General features: G+C 45.6%; 2 protein-coding genes across 2 annotated transcripts; both read right to left on the bottom strand.

Annotated features, from left to right (window-relative positions):
- Positions 1-10,730: 10,730 nt before the first annotated feature.
- Positions 10,731-11,753, bottom strand: LOC128711562 (guanine nucleotide-binding protein subunit beta-1). The gene has a single exon (XM_053806444.1). The coding sequence runs from the start codon at positions 11,751-11,753 to the stop codon at positions 10,731-10,733; it is 1,023 nt and encodes a 340-aa protein (XP_053662419.1).
- A 4,318-nt stretch (positions 11,754-16,071) lies between these two features.
- Positions 16,072-17,094, bottom strand: LOC128711923 (guanine nucleotide-binding protein subunit beta-1-like). Its single transcript, XM_053806814.1, has one exon. It carries the CDS (start codon positions 17,092-17,094, stop codon positions 16,072-16,074), a length of 1,023 nt encoding a protein of 340 aa, XP_053662789.1.
- Positions 17,095-18,752: the final 1,658 nt, after the last annotated feature.

Genomic DNA, 18,752 nt, shown 5'->3' with positions numbered 1-18,752 from the left:
CTACTAACGTTTGACGTCTGTCAAAGTGGTCAAAGTCGATTTGGAGTGACGAATGGAATATGGGAAAGCAAAGTATCATCCTAGCAGGCTAGCAGAGTTTCCTTGCAACACCGCAGCCCCGCTTTCCTTGTCGATAAAACAATTTATTCACAATTATGTACACGCACACACACGCGCTCCATTCCACCTTGCACTGTTCATACTCATGAATTCGTACGGAGGTAGTAGTAGTGTCGTTCGGTGCCTGCACGTACGCACAATTTTAGAGTTTTAAACCCATTTTTTTCATCCGGTGTAAGCCTTCCACTTGAATATTCTTGTTTTTTTTTCTTCAGCGCAGGCATTCAGTATCATTTTTTCGCTGGTGCAGATTGAAATGCAAATTAAATTCTCATTCTCCTTCCGTTTCAACGCTTACACACACACACACATACAAACTCACAGTTAGTCACTTATTCATGTGTTCACGCACACGCTGGCATGGGCATGTTAGTATCACTAGCATTTCCTTCACGCTCAGTAAGCCAACGAGTGAACGAGAAGGATCACTTTGGTGGAAAAAAAACATACGAGACGGATGAAAATTGAGGAAAACCAAATCTTTTGGGTGTGAAAAACTACACATCGGTTGGGTGGGACAAAAAGAGATGGGAGAATCCACCGTTGGTGAAACGAACAGGGTAAAGGAGCGTGTAGAGATTTTTTTCGCTTAACCGAAGGGTTAAGAAGACGCCGACGATGAGGGCGTGTGTTAATGGGTTGGTGGGAGGGTCAGCACGGGGAATCATCCGCGGAACTAGTGGCGGATTTTTCCAGTTGATAAGGATATCTTGCGGACCGAATGTTCCGAACAATGATCGATCAGCCTTTCGAAAGACAGGGAGAAGTCTGTGCCCTGTCCCCCCCCCCCCCCCCCACACCCACCCACCTCGTCCCTTCCACTCCCATGAAGGAAATATCACATTTTTCACGATTCACGGGGGAGGACCCCGGCAGCTCGCTGGAAAAAAGCGAAGCCAACACTATTGCACACCTTTCCGACACGTCACTTCACCGCAGATACTTTCACTTTTTTTAAGAACAAAAATCGAAGATAGTGCTGTAGAATATGTGAAAGTGTCCGACAGGTCTGGTTGCCGTTACACACATTGGTTGCTCTGTTGAACGTACTTGCATGAACCGTGCCCTTATTGCCCCGAACGTCGAAACGTCTGCCGCAGGAATTTTGGGGGGGGTTTGATCTCTACCACGGCTGCCACCACATTTCCGTTTTTGCTGGCTGACGAATTATCCGGCAGTTTGGTGTGCGATTTGCTTGCCCTCACGGTGCGTTTAATAAGCGGTCCTGCCTTCGTTTTTTCGATACGCGAACACACGATTTTTCTAGCGTACACCGTGACCAACGCGAACACGACGGAACGACATGGAGAATTTTCCTAATTTCCTCGATGATGACACTTTGCACTTACACATACGCGCACAGGAGCTTACCGTTTTTGCTCACGCGCGCGCTCTTACACACTCTCTCGCTCTCACTCACGTTTGCCTTGTGTGAGTGCGTGAGTTGGAAATTCGAAGGATCCACTCCCAATTTAACGCAACGTTCGCTCCACTTGTTGTGTTGCGTCCCGCTTCAACGCACTGTAGGTACCGGCGCTACGCAACCGATTTTCCACCGACGGCAAGCAAGAAGTCTTTTCCTTGCTCGCACCCACTCACTACGGTGAGCGAATTTGACGAACAACGCAAACGCTCATTCTCTTTCACACATACGGCGTGAGCATACGCGTTTGTTCTATGAAAATCGCATGCGCAGTTGCCGCATGTCCCATTTTCACCGCTCATTAACACCCGGTGGAAATGCAATGACATGGAAAAGCTACTCACCGTTCGGAAAGCGAACAGTGTTGCCAGCTGCTTCGATAAAGGATCAGGTTTTAACATTTTTAATTTGCCAGTTAAATTACAGGTCTAACAAAATTAATTCAAAAGAAATTGAAATGTTATAATGAAAATGTTCTTTTATAAACATCAGACATCAATTTTAGACTGCATAATGACAAATTAATGAATCTGAAGTTCATCCGGTTTAGTGTATTCCGACATGACACCGCAAAGACCATGGTCTAAGCACCCCACAGCGGTCACTTTGTGTGGTAGTTTTTTCACCGGTGTGCATGATTCAAAATGACCGTTGGAAAAATTAGACGAAAAATTGCTATTCCCCAGTGGAAATGACCAAACACTTACCATTAGTCTTCTTTTTCTTTTCTTTCTTTCTTATTTTCCATTTTATTTCCATTAGGTGATATTAATCAAAAGCCAGTCCTGCTTTTATTTTCTTATATACCTTACCTTATACCTCGCGACCCAACGCCACAATCCGCTAGTGAGAAAGGGAACAAATGGTGTAATATTCTTAATCGTGTATTTTTCCTGTTATTCATAATAAGTTAATTGTATTTCTATACCATTTTTCATTACCTTTTTTTTATTTTTATTTCCTTTCATTCACTTTCTTAAAGACTATATTTTGTTTACTTCTCTCGATTCAGCGCACTTTTTACTGTCGTTTGTTTGGTTTTTCTTGTGTGTTGGTTTGTTTGTTCTTCTTCTTGTTTTTCCTTTTTTTCGCAGCTACTCTTTTCGCGTCTTCGCGATCGCGGTTTCGACCGTTTCGCTTTTATTTTGCGCCCCTTCTTGCACGCTTTCTTATACGGTCGCGGTGTAATATTTTCGATATCTCAAAATGTGTAAAAATGGTGATTTTTTTTTCTCTCCCTTAGCTTCTTATCTCTTAATTTTCTTTGTATTTCTTCTCCACCACACTTTTTTTTCTCTTCCACACGTTTCGCGTCTATCTCGGTTCGGTATCTCCTACGTGTACGTCTAGTTGTTATTGAACATGTTTCTTTCTATGTGTTTTTTTTTGTTTGGTTTACTTTATTTCCATTATCTTTCTTCTTTTCATATATATGCTGTAGTGGTTTTGTTTGCTTTACTGCCACAATTCGTCCCGTTTTTTTTGTTTTTTAGCGAAGTGAAGTTGTGCCGCAACTCGATGCAAGGATTCTCTGTTGTTGTTGTTGTTGTTCATATACGAGTTCCTGTTTTTTTGCTTCTCAACGTTTGTATGAAGCAAGCATTTCTTTAATACGGAGTTTGTGCATTGAATGTCTTGTGCTCGTTACATATTGGTCTATGCGATGTCACTGAACTGATAGGATGCTTATTTTTGTCCTACGTTTCCACTGTTCTATTTCGAACTGAACACAAATGTATGAAAATAATTACCAATGGTAAGAAACAAAGGAAACAGAAATCTTGTAAAAACTTGTCTTATACAAAACCATTTGTTTCAAAAATACTATTTACCAATTAAAACCAATTCCAAGAGCGTTTTTAGTACAATTCAGACGTTTTAGCAGTTCGGAATAAAACACTTAAAACCTCAAACTCAATCCAAGCCGTTACTTGGGCAGGTTTAAACCATTTACTCGAAGTGTTGTTGCATCCTTCGTCCACGAAATGAGAAAAAAGAACAGTTCCTTCGTAGCCCTGCACAGGTTTCCCAAATACAACGTTACCCTGTGTCTAAATGCTACGCGTTACGCGTTGTAACGCAATCTTTTTCCTCCCCCAATGAGTTACAGCAGAGCATCGCATCGCTTCGTGATCTTCGCTTCGCAACTTCGCGCAGTACGCATTGGATTGATTGATGTAACATAAATTGTACAAATAGCGTCACGGTATTACACACGCTAGTTCAAAAGCCCCTAAGAATTACATTAGAATTAAATTTAGGTTCTGTTTTTCTTCCTTTTCCGCGTGCCCCACCCCACGCGTCGGGTTTATTTATTTTCTTTTTTGCATTTGCTCCGCTTTCCTTGCCACGGCTTGCCGAAGATAGTGCTCCGTTCATTCTGCTATAGGTTTACTGCGTTACCGTGATCTAACACTAAATCATGCTGCCATTTTGCACAATTCATTCATGTTCCCTAGCTTTTCGCATATCTGCCACATCTGATTTGCTTTGCTATAGTTTTGTTTGATTTTATCCTAACGCACTTTATGTGTTTTATTTGTTTCCGTTTGTTTCGGTATTTTTTTCTTTGTTTGTTCTTTCCGGGGGTTGATCTTATGCTTGATTGTGATTTTTTTTTTAGTTTTGTTCTCATCATTTGCTATTGTTTGATCATAGCCGATCTTTTTTTCTCTTTCTCTCTCTGTCTCTTTTTTCATTCATTTCGCTCGGAAGTGTTCCTGTTCTAAACTTTAAAAGCATAAAATTGAAATAGTTTCTCCACAGTGCGACGTACCTCTTTGACTTGTAAGTGTGTATGCTAGTGTTGCGGGGGTAGTTTCTTCTTCTTTCGATATGATTCTAACGGCCAATGGGGGTGGAACATCACAAAAAAGGAAAGAGAAAAAGTATGGAAAAATTCTGTACTAAAAAGCGAAGCTTGTGCTTCGTTGCGCCCCAAAGTCAACCTCGAACCCTGAAAGAACATCACGCAGACGAAGGAAATGAATGAATGTATGGGCAGTGCGTTCCTGCGTGCGCGCTTTTGCTAGCAATTCCGGTAATCGGTAGTTTGATTAGTTTTTGTCCTTCTGCTGCATTCCATCCCTCCGGAACCGGAGGCCCATGTCGATGGATTCTTTTGCACGGTCCGCATCCTCCGGATGTCGAATGGTGGGCGCACAGTGACGACCGGTCCCCAACTAGTCCCACGAGCCCGGTGCACACTAAAAACCAATCTCTCCGGAAGCTACTCGAACCGTGTCACCGTTGGAAACGTGCCACGTTTCCAGTCAATCCTCCGCAAAGACCGGCATAAGCCCCTAGATGCATCATAAACGGGCTGCGCGGGAAGGTAGACCGACCGGTCCCTGTTCTGGCCACCAACCGGAGCCATCATCCGACAGGATGTGCTAAAAAGAGACACATGCGCGCCCGATACGGCGACCGGAAGCCTCTCCGTGTGCATACATTCGCTCGGAAACGAGCACATTCATGGGTCGGTGATAGACTGCGGCGAAGGTACGCCATTACGAACGGAGAGGGTTCGCAAAGCCCTCGTGTCGACGTCAAACAATCCATCAAGTGGTACATGGCTCGCCGGCGACAGTTTGCAGCACCGCGATCAACCCCCTACACCTTAACACAGCTAACTTAACGTTTAAACAATGGCCACATCTCATGGTTTTTTTTTTTGACAATGTACTAAGTACTAAACACATCGCTGCTACTAAGATTGTTCATCGTTTCACCGTTTACCATTTCACACACACGAGGGAATCGAATTAGGGAAATTAAGCTTAAAAACCGAAAGCCGCAATAGTGACTTCATGGGCTGTCGCCATGTTTTTGTTTCGTGCGTTTATGACGATTTCTTCAACGCTTCACAGGCTAACCTGTTTTGCACCTGGGTTTTTGTTTTGTGCGTGGTTAGTTTCTCTGCTTCTTCGTGCGGTTTATATTTGCAATTTCGCTTCCTTTCAGCTGATCTGTCGGTGTTCGATTGCTTGTTTTTTTGTTGTGCGTTTTTTTTACGACCTTTTAGCACATCGGCTAATGCTGTTTATTTTTAGACCAAACTCATTTTTGTTTTAACTTCTACCTTAGCTTTACACGCACCGTGTACCCGACCGTACTCTATTACGTACCATTTTATACACTCATTAGCAAACGTTTAGTGGCAGCGATCCATCGATCGATTTTGCTGTAGTAGTTTTGGTTATTCGCAATGGTACTTCTTTTAATTTGCATTATTACATTGAGACTATGTGAAATTAGGCAGTGTATGGCGTTTGTTTTGTTTTGTTTTTGTGGGGATGAATGGGGGTCGTTGTTGTGTGGTTGGAAATTTACTTGCAAAAGTGAGTTTTTTTGTTGTGGGTTTTCATCAAACTTCGGTGTCAAATGTTGAACATGAATGTATGCAATGTTGGGATGAGTGTGCATGTTGGGAACTGTAGCATATAAAGAGCTGGAGGAGCGTGTATTTCTTGCTCGATGGATTATGTGTCCATTAACGAGTACATCCTCTAGGTAGCCTTGATAGTGACAGAATCAAGCATCGTACTTGTGTGCTCACAAGTTTTAGATTGTTTTTAGCGAATGTCCTTTTTTCTGCCCCTTGTTTGATGGACTCTATGTTTTGTGTTAGGGTACCGTTTACATGTATTTTTTTCTGTTCTGTTTCTTTACACAAAAACCGGAAAAACCATATACTTCAATCACAATGAATGAACAAATATCAACACGACATTTCTTCGGCTTAGTAAGAGGTATTTTTGTTGCGCCTTCTGACATGGGTTTTTTTTTGTTGCTTTGTTGTTGTTGGTGCACAGCATTTACTATATAACAAACTAGAAGCACATCAAGACGAAACGGAATCGAACCTGCACCGACATCACTAGCCCCGCTCCGGCATGCGAGATACGTCGCAACACTGCCTTGCCTGCAGTAACGATAAAAAGTAGCGACCATTTATAGTGGAGCCCCTTGGAATAAAAGACTATTGGCCCTGTTCCCATACAGCGTTACAGTGTGCAGCAATCGAGTGACATAAATTAAGTGAGCCGCTCGATTTACTCACCCGATTGCTGGACCAGTTTCCCCTATCCCTTGTTTTTTTTTTTGTCACGTTCCTCCGTACCTTGATACCGAGAGTTGATCCTACTTTTTGCCCTGCCTTTCATCGATTGAAAATGAGCCCCTTTATGAATATGTTCAAGCGATAAAAGGTGTGGCGCGGTGGTACACCGGAGGCAAGGATGTTGCGAGACCGGAAACGAGAATGTCACCGCGTGTCACCTGAGCCTTATGACAAAAGCCGGGCAACATCCCCGTTGTCCCTGGGTTTCACATGCGTCGCGTGCTTTAGTACACAGAAAACGGAAACTGTTCTAAAAGAAAACTAAAAAAAACCCTAATTCCGTGTTAGTTATACATTACGGAAGGCGAGAGGTAAGGATGTTTTTGTTTCCCTTCTTTTGATTTTTGGCCAAAAACATCCTCCCCAAAAAAAACACACACACACACATTTTAGTTTGGTTGTGCTTGCCTTGCAGTTTCTAACCTCCCGTTTTTTCTCTCTCTTGTTTTGTATGAAAGCCCATACTTTACAGTGTTCACAGCCGGGAAAGGAAAAAGAATCATTCAACACAATGTACTAAAATGAAAGGCGTCCTTCAACGGTTGGCCGATTGTTTGAAGGATGAGTGGTTCGTTTAGTTTTGTGCGTAAAAATTAATACTGACTCGACTAGTAACCGGTAATACAACATGGGGCAGCAAAAACGTGACAAAACCTTAAAGTACTAAAACATTGTACTAAAAAGTGTATACACTAAACGTTAGCACAATAGTACACCGTAATACCAACGCATATATGAATATAAATAACAAGCATTTAACATAAAAAAAGCATAACAAATAAACTATTATACACATTAACGCTATCAATGGCATAATTGTATGGCTTCGAGATTTGGTTTTTTTGGTTCCTAGTACACATATGTGTTGTTGCATTAGTAGATTGGTTTATGAGGGTGGTTTTGCACACCCCACCACCCGGTTCTATACTTTCTCGGGTGTCTTGCACGTATGTGGGTAGTGTATTTTTGCAACTGTTCGGTGGCGATATTTAGCGTTTATACTGCAATTACCAACCCCTGCATTCTCCCTGCATTTGCTCTTAGTATGTAGAGAAAAAAAATGAATGTACACATACAATACAGTACCATCAGCTACTGGCTGTCTCCTATCTGCACGCGCCCGAACTCCACTCATTTCTCGGTGTCTAGATTTGCAAACGATGCTAGCTAAACTGATCAACCGAACCAGAGACAAAAAAAAACTATACCTGGAGCCCCTTGTTTAGTTTTCTATTTTTTCTCGTTCTATGTTTTTTTTTTCTCTATCTTTTTTTCTCCCCCGTTCGGAAGCATTACTTACAATGTGGAGCGAGCGTAATGCTTACGAAAGCGACCGCACGTGCATGGGTCAAAAGCTGCCAACGAAGGCAAACTACCTCAATCAAATCGAAATATCCCAAGGAAATTGATAAGGGAGGAGGGGGAAAAAGTCGAACTCCTTTTTCGCGGAGCAGTGACTTTTCGGCCCGTAAAATGGGACCGCCGTATGGGGGAAAAGCAAGCGCATCATTTTCACCATTGGGATACAGAGCCAAATCGATCGTTTTGAGGTGCATCCCTTCATAGCACCGGACGTGGATAGCTAGCATCTGACAGCGTTCTTCGCTGTTCCATCTGGAGACAGTCGGTACACACCCGCGTATGGTTATTTATTTGCATTTTTAGAGTGATTCTATTACTAGGTAGTTGTGTTTGTCGTTTAGTGTTTTAGTGTGTGCTGGTGTGTGTGTGTGTGTATGTGTAAGTGTAGGAAAACCATAACACCAAATGGACGTAAACCAGCGGGGAACACATTGGTAAGCACAATGTACAAATAAAACAGAACCACAAACACCTTCGGATGAGGTAGTACAACCACCTGGCCACCAAATCGCAAAAGGTGTTCGTACACTTCGGCTTTGATGCATTGAAACGAAAATGCGTTTTTGCAGACATAAGTTAATAACTTAAATACGCTTTTAAGTAACCCTTCAACTGTAACACGTAAACCAAAACAAACATTTCCTTCGCACCAGTAACACGAATTAACAATGGCATTCAGTTGGCAGCAATTCAATGGCACATTGAATTAACTGAATCCAAAATTGGCCCAAAAATGAACGTTTTGCATTCTAGCGGTAAACTTCACTTCACCCAAACCGCTTTTGCACCAAGTGAAAGGTGTCGCAAGCTAGCTGAAAAATGCGTGCAACAACAAATATCGCCTGAAACACGCACATACGAAGAAAAACTTCCTTTACGGGGGCCTATTTGGGGGGAGGAACGCAGCAAAAAATCGAATCAAGAATTCGTGTGCACGCAAATGTTTCACACCTTCTGTACGCATGTGCGTACCGTGAAGGGAAAAAAAGTTACACAGCATTCGCAAACGAATGCCCAACATGACCGCGGGGAGATGGAGGGGGGGGGGGTTGTGTTGAGAAGCAACTTCCCCCCCTTCAAACTAGTGCGAGGGATAAAACATAACCTGGTACGGTTGTACGGAAAGTGTGACTCCGGAAAGTAAAGTACCGCGGGTGAGAGATGGAGTATGACACACCATGAACTTCCTGTTATGGCTTTGTTCTCCTGACACGGTGCATAAAAGAATGGTTTTCTCCGGAGGAAAAAAAAAACTGTCCCACTACAAATATGATCCACACCCAACGGTTTTTTTTAAGCCTTCCTTTGCGCTGCAATTGCCGTGCGGTTACCCTTTTTACTATTACGGTTTCGTGTGATTGCATGCGAGCCCGTATGCCGCCTGTACTAAGTGAATTAAGTGGTGAGTGTGTATGCGGGTGTTTAGTATCGTTTTGGTCGTTTGTTTGTTCAGGGTGGGTGTTTATGTGTGTTATTGGTTGGTTTTTTGGTCGTTGTGCTTTTTTTTGTTGATTTGTTGTATAAAATTGTAATAAGAAAACAATTTACAGAAACCGGTCGCTTCCAGTCGTGAGCAAAACCACTACCTTTGCTCGTAGAAAAATGTGTTCAAAAAACCAGGGATATGGTTGGTCTATTCGCTTTTGCTCGAACACAAATTCGAAACATAAAAGTACGACAGTCCGAATGTGTATTTTTTTCCTGAACCTAAAATTGGAAGATTATATCGATTTGTTCTGCTCTGTTTTGTGTGTTTTGAATGTTGAGATGAGTTTTGTTTTCCGATTGGCCAATTTGGGAAATTATACATCGTAATTTAGTACCTTTTTTTATTATACCAATTCTCATGCCTTGTGCCTTGTGCTATTTTGTGAGGGGTGGGGGAATTATTAAGAAGGATGGGAAATTATTGTTTTGTTTTCTCACTTTAAATCCGCCTCTTGGCGTAAAACAACATAAAACAAAAGTATCGACCAACTGTTCTCGGTTTGAATATTATGTAACGCAAGTAGAATGTAACACAAATGACTTTTCACAAGCTGTCACATTACATGCCCGTCGTTCGGCACAGTTTGCCAAACTGCATGGTAGTAGTGACGTGCCGTTTGCAGTTGGAAGCACTACCCTGCTGTCATATTTTGACATATGACATACCGTTCGCTGTACTAGCACAGCCTACTAGGGCTGCAAGCTTTGCCCCATTTCGTACCTGTTTTGCTACACGCGCTCCCCAGATTTCCGGAATGCACTCAGCGCTAGGGCTGCAATCGTTATAGAGAGAGTCTGCAGAAAAACATTGAAGCCCAATGTGGAATGTAACTTCCATGGGTATTTACATGTTTCGAAGTTGCACATATACCAACGAAAGACGATCACCGGTGAGAATGTGGTAAGAACGTAGTTTTAGTACTACATATATATATCGGCTTGCACATAATCAGCTTGCTAGCGTAAAACAATAATCTTCAGCAAAAAGAAACAGAATTGGAGCGCGGGTACTTTCCATTGGAGAGTATAGTATTTGGTAACACACCGCACAATTTTGGTGATTCTCGTTCCGGTGTGTGTGTGTGTATGGCTGGTCTGTGCGGAAAACAGCTGCAACTACCTCAACGCACTACTGCTTACGGGGGGGAACTACCCCGAAAGCGATGGCTGCCCGCCCTTTGTCGATGGTCGAATGGTCCTTTCGAAGCACGAAATTTAGTTCCACACGCGCAGGAACGAGTCCCAGGAGCCGGTCGCCACGGCCATACCGTTCTCCGTCACTCCTAAGCAGGACACCCGGTTGTCGTGTCCGGCCAGGATGCCGGCCCGTTCCGCCTTCAGCGTGTCCCAGACGTTACAGTTGAAGTCATCGTACCCGGCCAACAGCAACCTGCCCGACTTTGAGAACGCCACGGACGTGATGCCGCAGATGATGTTGTCGTGCGAGTACATCGCCAGCTCCTGGTCGGCCCGGATGTCGAACAGCCGACAGGTGGCATCGTCCGAACCCGTCGCGAACGCGTGTCCGTTCGGGAAGAAGGTGACCGCATTGATATCGCTCTCGTGCCCCGGGAACGTCTGCTTGCACTGGCCCTCCCGGATGTCCCACAGCTTTGCCGAGGCGTCGCACGCACCGGACACAAACACCCGGCACTGCGGTGACAGTGACAGTGCCATCACATCGCCCGTATGCCCAAGGAACGAGGTACACTGCTGACCGGTCTCAATGTCCCACAGCCCGCAGGACATGTCGCCCGAGCTGGTCACGATCTGGTTGTCGTCCAGGAACCGGCAGCACGACAGATAGCCCGTGTGCCCCGGAAGCTCGCGCGACACACGCACATTACCCTCGCGCGTCTTCAGATTGTAGATCGAGCAGATGTTGTCCAGACCGCCGCAGGCGACAAAGTTGCCCGACGGTGCATACGCGCACGTCATCACCCAGGACGAGCGGAGCGGGATCGCGTGCACCTTGTTGGTGGTGTGCGAGTCCCACACGATCAGCTTGCCGTCCTGCGACGCCGACACCAGGTTCCGCGAGTCGCTGCCCCAGTGCATGGCGTAGATCTTCGCCAGATGGCCCCGCAGGGTGCGTCTCGTGCGCATCTGTATCCGGCCGATCGGTTCGAGATTGTTTGTCGCCTGGACGAGCGACGTATCGCACGCTGCCTTCCGCGCATCCCGGATCGCATTCTTCAGCGTTTCCGCCTCCTGTCGTAGCGCCTCCAATTCGTTCATGGTTGACTCTCTGGTAGCTCTCGGTACTGTTTGACTCCCTCTGTGGCCGTTACTCTACTACCTGTGTCGTCTGGATATGGTTCGTTCGATAGCCTGTGCGTATGCTAAGCAAGGTGGAGGTTATCCTTCGCAAGGGAAGTTTGCAGCAGCTGGTGCCACGGGGGAAACTCGCCGGTGGAGCTACCGATGGATCCGATGAATTCCACTCCGCCACCAAAGCCACAGCTCCGTTCCGGTACGAAGTGATTCACTTAGTCGTGTCGGCCTAATCGGCGGACAGCACAACTCCAGGATTTACCGACACCAACGTCACGACTCATGCAAAAATTTCCCTTTTTCCGCACGCTCACACAACCAAACACGCACACACGTACACACATATACACGCACACACGCAGACGATCCCTTTTCGTGCTAGCTTGCTCGCACACGCGGTTTTGCTGCTTCTGCTGCTCCTTCTTACTACGAGCTGTTACACGCTCTCGCTCGCTCACACGCTCTCACGTCTCACGACACTGCGAGCTCACGCATGTCACAGCGGCATCGACGATGACGGCGTCGGAGCGAAATGATAGCAGCAGCACGTACTGCTGGGTTGCATGTGAGGCGCGGGGGGAGGTTGGGAAGCCACTTAATTGCCCTCGCCTAGCCCCTCCTCGCTTCGCGCACACCTTCTACCGCGGCTAGAGCTCTCGCACTGGAGCTGATCTTCGTGGTGCGTGAAAAACCGTCGTCGTCGTGATGAGAGCGTGAGCAGATGAAAATTCTCGCTCTCTCTCTCTCACACTCTTCGCTTCACCGTTTAGCACTAGCACTAGCAATTTATCGATTATCTGCAGTTTTCTGCTGCCCCGAGAAACCGACCGAACTGCTCTCACTCGTGCAAAAAAAAGCTGCTTTCTTGGTCACCTTTGCACACTTCTTTCGTTTTCTCCTCGCAGCGAAACTGTTCTCTTATATTCCTTAACTAATTTATCTAACCGACTGTAAGGAAAGGATTTTTATAGCAAAAAAAAAAACATCACTACTTCATTCACCAAACACCAATTTTTTTTTTCGGACCGCATATAGGCGAGGGTCAACTCGGATCGATTTTCGCTACAACATCCACGAACAAAGTGCGAACTATTCGCTGCGTTCGTATTAGCACTGATTTATGATGTTCTGTGTTACTAGATTTGTGTTACTAGCCCTCACCATAATGCAAACCTACTACTACTGTTAACAACACCTGACACGATGGAAAACGATGGACATTTTTCTTGGTGCTGCAGGGTTTCCCTCCAACTCGAAACTGCCACACGAGGTTTGCTCTCAGCAAAATCTGTCGGTCAATCAGGGTTGACACGATGTGAGACCGTTCCGAGCTGGAAGGCGAAAACCCCTGTATCCCTCAGGGCGTGCCAGAAAAAAAGTGAGGAAATGAAATCAGCCATGACAGCCAATATACTGGCCAAATGGGTTCGCTTGGCAATTTGTACATTATAATCCACAGTACACTAATCTTTTCATTTAATCCCTACAAAACCTATCACCAACCAACACCCCTTGTGGTGGGAAAAGATTTATATGCACACGAAAGCATACACATACACGCGCACACATACACACGCGGAAGACCCTGGGCGCTCGGAAGGAAAATTTTCCATCAGCCTGTACTGTGCTGGGATGGTGCTTTTGCAAATCACATTTCACGCGCCTTGTTTGGCCATTTTTCGGCAAGATAACACCCACCCTTACACTGCACTACGGTCCGGCCGATTTTCATACACTATTCGGTTGCTGGATGCACATTATACGATGGAAAATTGCAATTTTCTCGTCCGCGGTACCGTGGTTGCGACTTTTCCGTGACTCAGTAAAAAAACGAAACACTCCCCGAGCAACTGGGTGCTGGCTTAGTACGACGGGTTTTCCAATGTTGGAGTTTTTCCTATGCTCTCTCTCTCTCTCACTGGCACTCTCACTTTTCAATGTCTCTCACAAGACCACCCGCTGGAACAGACCAATACGCAACCAGCCCAGCCGATGACGACAGCTTTTCCGTGAGTTTTTTTTTTGTGCCGAGAATCTCATAATTCTCGGTCTCCCGCGGGTTGTGCTGCGCTTGCTCCAATTTGTGCTCCCAAAAAATTTTCTCGCAGACATTTTTCTTTCCACAGATGAAATTAAAAAAACTCACATGAAAATGGAATTCAGAGCGAAAACGGATGAAATAGGGCGGTCCTGGTTGTCACTCTCGCGATTTTTTCTTACCGTGGCGGTAATTATGCTGTTGCTGGTGGCTTGAAGCATATAGCTTTTGGTATATTTTGTATAAATCGATCCATTCCTTTCAACCTGTAATTGTAAGCATTGAATTATTAATGTCATTACATTATTTTTATTTAAACCTTACCAGAAAAGGGGATTTAATTCAATGATGTTTTGACCGATCTGAAACTGATGAGAGCTCCGAACATCCAACAGTCATTTCAAATCTAAATTCATCGTCAGTGGTAGCCGGCATTCCAATGTTGTAAACACCTGTTGAAGATTTAAGTAATACGGGCAGCAGAATATTTGAAACTATACAATTTGCTATTGGTCATAGATATACACATATGAGACTTTATTCATGAATTTAGACGATTTGCACGTAACAAGAAATCCGCAATTTAGCTTAAACAGCAACCAATCCGTTACAATACGGTTCCTAACGACACGATGACACATCATCTTGAATATGGAATTTGGCTAGTGCAAGATGGGCTTATGGTTGGTAAACTACTTAAAGCATACAGCAGTGTGCGTCTGTTCTACCTGACCGGGCATTCATTGTCCGCTTTCTTCGCTTCGGGAACGGCCACTAGGTGTCTATGCAATTTTGTTTCCCATTTTGTCCCTGCCACTACTGCCGACTACCCCTGTATTTGTTGGGAAGTAGCGTCCATTACTACTACTGTACTCATATATTACTGTACGATGGATACGCCTGCTGGGATTTGTGGACCAACTCGAGGTTAACTAACCTGAATCATGACTATTGCCAAAAAAGTATTTGTGAATAGTGTGCTTTGGGTGTTTCGTTTTACGTTCTGCGTTATCTTTCGTTTTGAACCAATTTATTTGAACTCACCGTTCGTCCCATCCATTCCTGGAGATCCTACATTATTTTGTGTACTTTTATATGATTTTTTTTATTTGCATATCCATTTTCACCTGATACTTTTGCATGTCATAAATATACCATTTTAGTTGCCACAAACTCTGCGCATTCATTACTACTCATTCTAGGATTAACAAAGATTTGCTTCTTTAGTATAATAATTATAATAATAGTCTACGCCAATCGATGTTCGTAAGCCGGGCCGAGCTTTACATCTCTGTGTGCTTTCTGCTCGCCGCTTCTTTTCCTTCGCATGTCCGGGGAGACAACATTTATGGAATACATGCGCGGTTCCCCCTCCCGATACAACATGAACCGAAGCCCCCAAAAGGCCAAATGAATAAAACTTAAATACTAAACCTAAAAACACAACGCCGTACATGTACTTAGGATGCGTTTTGGCATCAGGGTTTTTTTTCTTCTTGCTAATGCACAATACGCTCATTAACGTGTTAACGTGAGACATCCGCGACCCCCCTTCGTTCGAAAGCTTCAGCGAAAATGGGAGTCAAACGAAACGAAAAAAGAAGAAACAACAAACATCAAGATGGGATAATACAGGTGTACGTAAATTGCATTAAAAATACAGCTTCCAATTTAAAAACAACCCCACCATTTCGCGCGGTAAAGTTAACAGGTTTTGTGTTGTGCATTCCTTCTTGCCCGTTCCATTATTTACGAACCACTAAAACACCTGACGTGTTCGAGGGTTTCATATGGAAACTTAATGCAGAAACTATTTTTCCCTTCCTGAAACCGAAACGGTTTATCGGTAAACGTTTCGATTTGAAATTTCCCCTTGTGCTCATGCGTAGCTCGCGTTGACAGGTGGCGCCCTCTATCGTTCGCTAGCATTACTTAAACGGTGTACGGTGTGTGCTGCTGTTTTTGTTGAGTAGTGTAATCAATACACACTGTGGATAACAATGCTGTTGAATGCAACTCTTGCGGGTTTCTTTTAAAACTCAGCAGCTAACGGTGTAGTCCTTAAGGAAAATTATATCGTACAACAGATATGAACAGGAAGGGAATGGTAATAAAAAAAATATGGAAAATAAGCTTTTAACGAACGGTTTTTGCCGCAACGATGACAACCCCTTTGTGTGCGATCTCTCGGTCTGATCAGCAGAGATAATGCGTGCTTTCTTTTTGCACACCACAGTTACCCGCTTAGTTCCACACGCGCAGGAACGAGTCCCAGGAGCCGGTTGCCACGGCCATTCCATTCTCTGTCACCCCTAAACAGGACACTCGGTTATCGTGCCCGGCCAGAATGCCGGCCCGTTCCGCCTTCATCGTGTCCCAGACGTTACAGTTGAAGTCATCATACCCGGCCAACAGCAACCTGCCCGACTTTGAGAACGCCACGGACGTGATGCCACAGATGATGTTGTCGTGCGAGTACATCGCCAGCTCCTGATCAGCCCGAATATCAAACAGTCGACAGGTAGCATCATCCGAACCCGTCGCAAACGCAAATCCATTCGGGAAGAAAGCTACCGCATTGATATCACTCTCGTGCCCGGGGAATGTCTGCTTGCACTGGCCCTCTCGAATGTCCCACAGCTTCGCCTTCGCATCACACGCACCGGACACGAACGTTTTACCCTGCGGTGCCAACGACAGTGCCATCACATCGCCCGTATGGCCCTGGAATGATGTCGACTGCTGACCCGTCTCAATGTCCCAAAGCGCACAGGACATATCGCCCGAACTCGTCACGATCTGGTTATCGTCCAGGAACCGACAGCACGACAGATAACCCGTATGTCCGCCCAGTTCCCTTGCGATTCGTACGTTTCCTTCGCGCGTCTTCAGATTGTAGATCGAGCAGATGTTATCCAGACCGCCGCAGGCGACAAAGTTGCCCGACGGTGCATACGCGCACGTCATCACCCAGGACGAACGGAGCGGGATCGCGTGCACCTTGTTGGTGGTGTGTGAGTCCCACACGATCAACTTCCCGTCCTGGGAGGCCGACACTAGGTACCGCGAATCGTTCCCCCAGTGCATGGCGTAGATCTTCGCTAAATGTCCCCGCAGGGTACGTCTCGTACGGAGCTGAATCCTGCCAACCGCTTCCAGTTGTGCCGTGGCCTGCAGGATGGACGTATCGCAGACCGCTTTCCGTGCGTCCCGGATCGCATTCTTCAGCGTTTCCGCCTCTTGGCGCAGTGCTTCGATTTCATTCATTGTATGACTTAATTCGCGCTGTGTTGTGCCTGTCGATCGATATTCGCACGCTCTTGCCGTCACTCACAGCTGCTCCATGGAGTGAAGGGGTGAGATGCGAGGGATGCGCAAGACATGAAAATGAAAAATATAATGCACATAAGATCGTCAGCTAGCTATTGTATTCAGATGATCATCATATCGTAAGCTGGAGATGCTGCTAGAACATCACCCGCCAGCACTCCAGCCACCAAACATACCTTAAACCCCGATCTACCTGACTCGTTCCTGCCCAGTACAATATCTTTCTCACTTTTCACACGCTTGTTCTCGCTCCCACTCACTGCTTAATCACCCTCTTTCACCTTGCTTAGATGATGTTTGCTTTGCTACGATGCTCTCCAGGGTAACCTGGCGGGGGTTGATGACGAAGAAGATGATGATCAACTTAAGCACGCACGCACTCACACACAGGGCTTAGTAAGCAAACGAGCTGATCACGTTAGGTTCCCCCTCGTTGTGCGGATCAATTAAACCGTGCTGCTGCTCTCAATTGCCTCCACGAACTTCACTATTCGCGAGTGAGATGGAATGAAACAGCACAAAAAAAAGACACACGCACTGTACACACCCGCAGCTTGCGTATGTGTGTTGAACAGCAAAGAAAAGGGGGAGCTCACCCTCGAAATGCGCGTAATGGCGCTAATCTAGTGATCGTCGGTTTCTCTACTATATATTGCCCCAGCATAAACTCTCAGTCTCACTCAGGAGGGGGTTTTCGGGTGCACTTGCCACCCTCCAACTGGATGCAACAGTGCCGACCTGTGTGTACTATATCGGCGCGAGCGGATGCGAACGCACACACTCACACACACACACTCAAACTTATGCACGCACACCAACGAACTTGCACCCTCGTACGCCTACACACACTCGCACGCGCGCTACTCTTCACGCCAGTCAATTATTAAACCCTAGCCGCGCGCACTGACTAAACTTCTAGCGCTGCACACACCCTTACACCGTATCACACTTCATCACTATCTTCAATGCCGATTATTCGATTTACTTTTTGCCACACAACGATGCCGTGGGAGATTATTTAACAGACACGCACGCACACACACACGCGCAACTTGGGAGGGTTACAATTTTATTCTAAATGCTCCAGAGTTCCCGAGGACAGGAACTAGGACAATGGTTATTTTCCCAACGATTGCAACTTCCCTCTCGTGCCGGAATGAGGGGATGGTGGGTTTTGGCGCTGTTGCACCGTTGTTTTTGCTTCCTCTACCTTCGCGTAAGCGATGAACGTAGTAGGTTGGAAAAACACGACCAAAATCGTGATCGCAGAGTTTCGCCGTGTGTCTATGTGTGGCGGAGTTTGACTCCGTACGTCCAGCTACACTTTTTCTCGACGTCTTGGACGACGGAGATGACGACACCCAGCGCGCACCCGTGGTGTTGTATTGTAAACCGTTGGTGTTCTTCTCCAACCGTACAGCGGACGAGTGTTTGTGTGTGCGCTTGCAACGACTTTCCACTTTCGGGGCACACAACCGCAACCGTCCTCTGCACTCGTTTTGTTTCTCGTGCTGTTTGCGGATGATAACGCGCCGATGACTTATGCTTCGCAGAATGTATAGTTAGCTGGTTTGCGGGATTCTGGAATGAATTTT

The sequence above is a fragment of the Anopheles marshallii genome, chromosome 3 (genome assembly GCF_943734725.1).
Source record: "Anopheles marshallii chromosome 3, idAnoMarsDA_429_01, whole genome shotgun sequence".
In the NCBI taxonomy this organism is placed as follows: Eukaryota; Metazoa; Arthropoda; class Insecta; order Diptera; family Culicidae; genus Anopheles; species Anopheles marshallii.
This window is presented reverse-complemented; position numbering and strand designations above follow the sequence as displayed.

What these genes read in the sequence shown, in the direction of transcription:
- LOC128711562 (XM_053806444.1), bottom strand. Translation starts at nt 11,753, where the DNA reads ATGAACGAATTGGAGGCGCTACGACAGGAGGCGGAAACGCTGAAGAAT.
- LOC128711923 (XM_053806814.1), bottom strand. Translation starts at nt 17,094, where the DNA reads ATGAATGAAATCGAAGCACTGCGCCAAGAGGCGGAAACGCTGAAGAAT.